General features: G+C 38.8%; 1 protein-coding gene across 1 annotated transcript; it reads left to right on the top strand.

The window, feature by feature from the left end:
* Positions 1-1,201: 1,201 nt before the first annotated feature.
* Positions 1,202-2,857, top strand: LOC134755883 (ras-related protein Rap-2c). The gene has a single exon (XM_063692520.1). It carries the CDS (start codon positions 1,536-1,538, stop codon positions 2,079-2,081), a length of 546 nt encoding a protein of 181 aa, XP_063548590.1. The 5' UTR covers positions 1,202-1,535; the 3' UTR covers positions 2,082-2,857.
* Positions 2,858-3,360: the final 503 nt, after the last annotated feature.

The raw sequence follows: 3,360 nt of genomic DNA, 5'->3' as shown, positions 1-3,360 counted from the left end.
GAAGTGTCAAACAGACAGAACCATCTATTCTGAATTTCTGACATTGACAATATTTGTTGAGAGGTTGACAATGACAACAATGAAATAGCTGGAAATAGCAAACAAAAATAAATCATATGTTGCCATGTACAGTGTACAGTTATTGCAAACATGTTGCGAACTAGCCAAAATACACAGAATAGTTAATTCAACTAGACAGCCAGCTTCGCAATAAGGCATTTATATAAAAAATATAAAATTATATTACATTATTAATTTTTTTTTTCTTCTTGTCTTTAATTATAATTTCTGAACAAAAATTGATGTTGCCAGGATAAATAAGTACAGTCATTTCCGGTAGTGTTGTTGGTTAAGTATACTTGGCATAAGAAATGGGTAATTTTAAGCACAAGGTCTTGATGACACAGTCACAATCTCTAAAGTACCTGACAGACGGAGCGATAATATACCGACAGATACCGTAAGATCTTACAATATCTTTTACGTACTATTTGACAGAGTCCACACACGGAGCTATAATATGTATTTTGGTATCTTACGATATCTTATATAAAGGTATCATAAGATTGACAATTTGACAAACCACTACGGTAAGCTGTATAGATCTTTTTCATTCAATCGCGTTTTATAAATACATTTTTTCATCAAAAGAGAGGGAAACTGCATATACAGGTTATAGTTTGGCCACAGGCAGAGGGAATCGTACTGTCATTTTCTTATGCTAAAATTATAGTTTGTCAAAGGACATTGTCATTTCAAACATAGACAGAGAGAATTATACTATCTTTGTCTTACACTAGTACTAGCACCCAAGGATGAGTATAGTTTTCTTTGTTTTTATTTAATACTGCCAATTTGGTTTGACCACTATATGACCGATAAGTATAGTTTGCCAGAATATATAAGCTTTTCACAAAAGGCGACACTATAAGTTTGTTTTTTTACTACAAGCGTGCGTGTGAGCGTGGTGTGAGCCGTGTCAATAAACCAATAATCATCATCATTAGGCCTTGTCCATCTACAGATGATTTAAGCAGCATCTATGAATTGTGTTATCTAGCGACAGCGTCGCTCGTACCTAAATAACCCGATCCCAGAACGGCACAATCGTCCACATTTATGACAAGTACCAATAATACAAACAGGGTAAATTAGAAACGTGCCTGGTATTACCGGCTTCCGGTTAGTGCAATCCATTCACCAATCAAACAAGACAACACAGTGCTTTGACCAACCTGCTGCCGCGATCAGTCAGCTATAGCAGAGAGCAAGTTAGTTTGATAAATGTTGAGTTGCTTCCGCGTCATCTGATGTGATTTTGATACCGCGATGCCATTGGACCTATATTTCTACGCTGTGAACTAAAATGGCGCTGCTGTTTATCAATTAATAAAGTTGCTGCAAGTGAACGTTTCTCAGTGATCGCATCCGAGTGAGTCATAAACCAACATAGCAATGACATTTTTATAGCACAGTGAATACGTTTCTGAAACGTTGTATTGAAGTCTGGCAAGTGTGATTTAGACAACACAATCATGCGCGAATTCAAAGTTGTGGTTTTGGGTTCGGGTGGGGTCGGTAAGAGTGCTTTGACTGTGCAGTTCGTGTCCGGATGCTTCATGGAAAAATATGACCCCACGATAGAAGATTTCTATAGGAAAGAAATAGAAGTGGACAATTCACCATGTGTTTTAGAAATATTGGATACTGCGGGCACGGAACAGTTTGCGTCTATGCGGGATCTCTACATTAAAAACGGCCAAGGATTCGTTGTAGTATATTCATTAACGAATCATCAAACATTTCAAGACATCAAGCCTATGAAGGAATTGATAACGCGCGTGAAGGGTTCAGAACGAGTGCCCATTTTGCTGGTGGGCAACAAGGCGGACCTGGAGCACCAGCGCGAGGTGGCGCAGCCCGAGGGCGCGGCGCTGGCGCAGATGTGGGGCTGCCCCTTCGTCGAGGCCTCCGCCAAGAGCCGCACCAACGTCAACGAAATGTTCGCGGAAATCGTGCGCGAAATGAACGTTAGCCCTGAAAAAGAAAAGAAAACTTATTGTTGTTGTACAGTGCTTTAATATCTAGTGTAATGTGGCATTTATTTCTCGTAAGACTGCAAGGGCTCGGCGAGGCGGGAGAGCGTGTGGCGCCCGCCCGCGGCGGTGTCCGGGTGGCCGCGGCCGGTGCCGGAGCGCCCGCAGCCCGAGCCGGGGCGCCCGCGGCCCGCGCCGGAGCGCCGGGGCGCCGAGCAGGCCCGCCGGCACCGAGCCGGCCGCGATGTGCGTCATATCACGTTGTTAATATCTTTGATACATACCATTGTCCAATCGAGGTGCTTTATCTTATATTTTCATACTTTAGTACTTGTAGATACTCCCGCAATAACCATTTTCGCATTTGATGAAGAAAGTATCCTTATTGGATCACACTTCTTTAAATCATCATGTTTAAAAAGTTAAGTTTCTTTTATCAAATGTCAGACGCAAGCAGAAGCTGTGTCATTTGAAAGATTACAATTAATTAAAGTAAATTAGCAAACTTTGTATATAATTTCATGAGATTAATGATGTCAAAGGACATGGACAGTTTAGAGAATTAAAAAGCCATCCAAATATGCAATAAACTATTAAGATTGTGTAGAGTGGAGTGTGATGAAAAACCCATTACACCTAAGTCGAGTCACAGATAGTGTTTTATTGTGTAAATTATGTTTAAATGAGAAATCAGTAATCAAGAAAATACAGTAAGATTTGTCAGTTGCGTGATTGTGTTTTAAAAGTCTACCAGGATTTGTGATAATACATATAACAAAGTATCTATAAATAAAAGTTTTAAGTGGGAGATTACACAAAAAGTTTTATTCATCGGACACAAAGGTAACCTATTTTTTTTACCTTATGTAGATAAAGTTTATACATTAATCTGTAAATTTGGCTTGGTCATCATTTTAACAACTTGAATCTGTGTTATAATGTTGTTTCTTGTTAGTTTATCAAATAGTCCATATTATTATGATAACCGCACCAAGGTGGCAGAGAAATAATGTGGCAGGCGCACTAAAAATGACACATTTCAAATCAATGAGACAAAATCAGTGAGAAAAATCTCAGAAATAAAATCAATAAATATGACAATCAACTAAATAAATAAATTTAGTACCTACCACCTCACTCTGTTTTTGTACTAGTGATAGTAGGATAGGAGCATATTCGGTAGTAGATTGGCTAATCAATCAAACTGTCTGTTTTTAGTATCTGGAATCTGGATACCTATAAAAACAAATCTTAGGCATAGGCACTCCCTATTAACATATGGTATTACAGTTCCACACAAGGGCTATATTTTGTTGCAAAAATA

The sequence above is a fragment of the Cydia strobilella genome, chromosome 3, assembly GCF_947568885.1.
Source record: "Cydia strobilella chromosome 3, ilCydStro3.1, whole genome shotgun sequence".
Classification (NCBI taxonomy): domain Eukaryota; kingdom Metazoa; phylum Arthropoda; class Insecta; order Lepidoptera; family Tortricidae; genus Cydia; species Cydia strobilella.
Note: the sequence above shows the minus strand (reverse complement) of the source record. Positions and strands in the feature narration are given on the sequence as shown.

What these genes read in the sequence shown, in the direction of transcription:
- LOC134755883 (XM_063692520.1), top strand. Translation starts at nt 1,536, where the DNA reads ATGCGCGAATTCAAAGTTGTGGTTTTGGGTTCGGGTGGGGTCGGTAAG.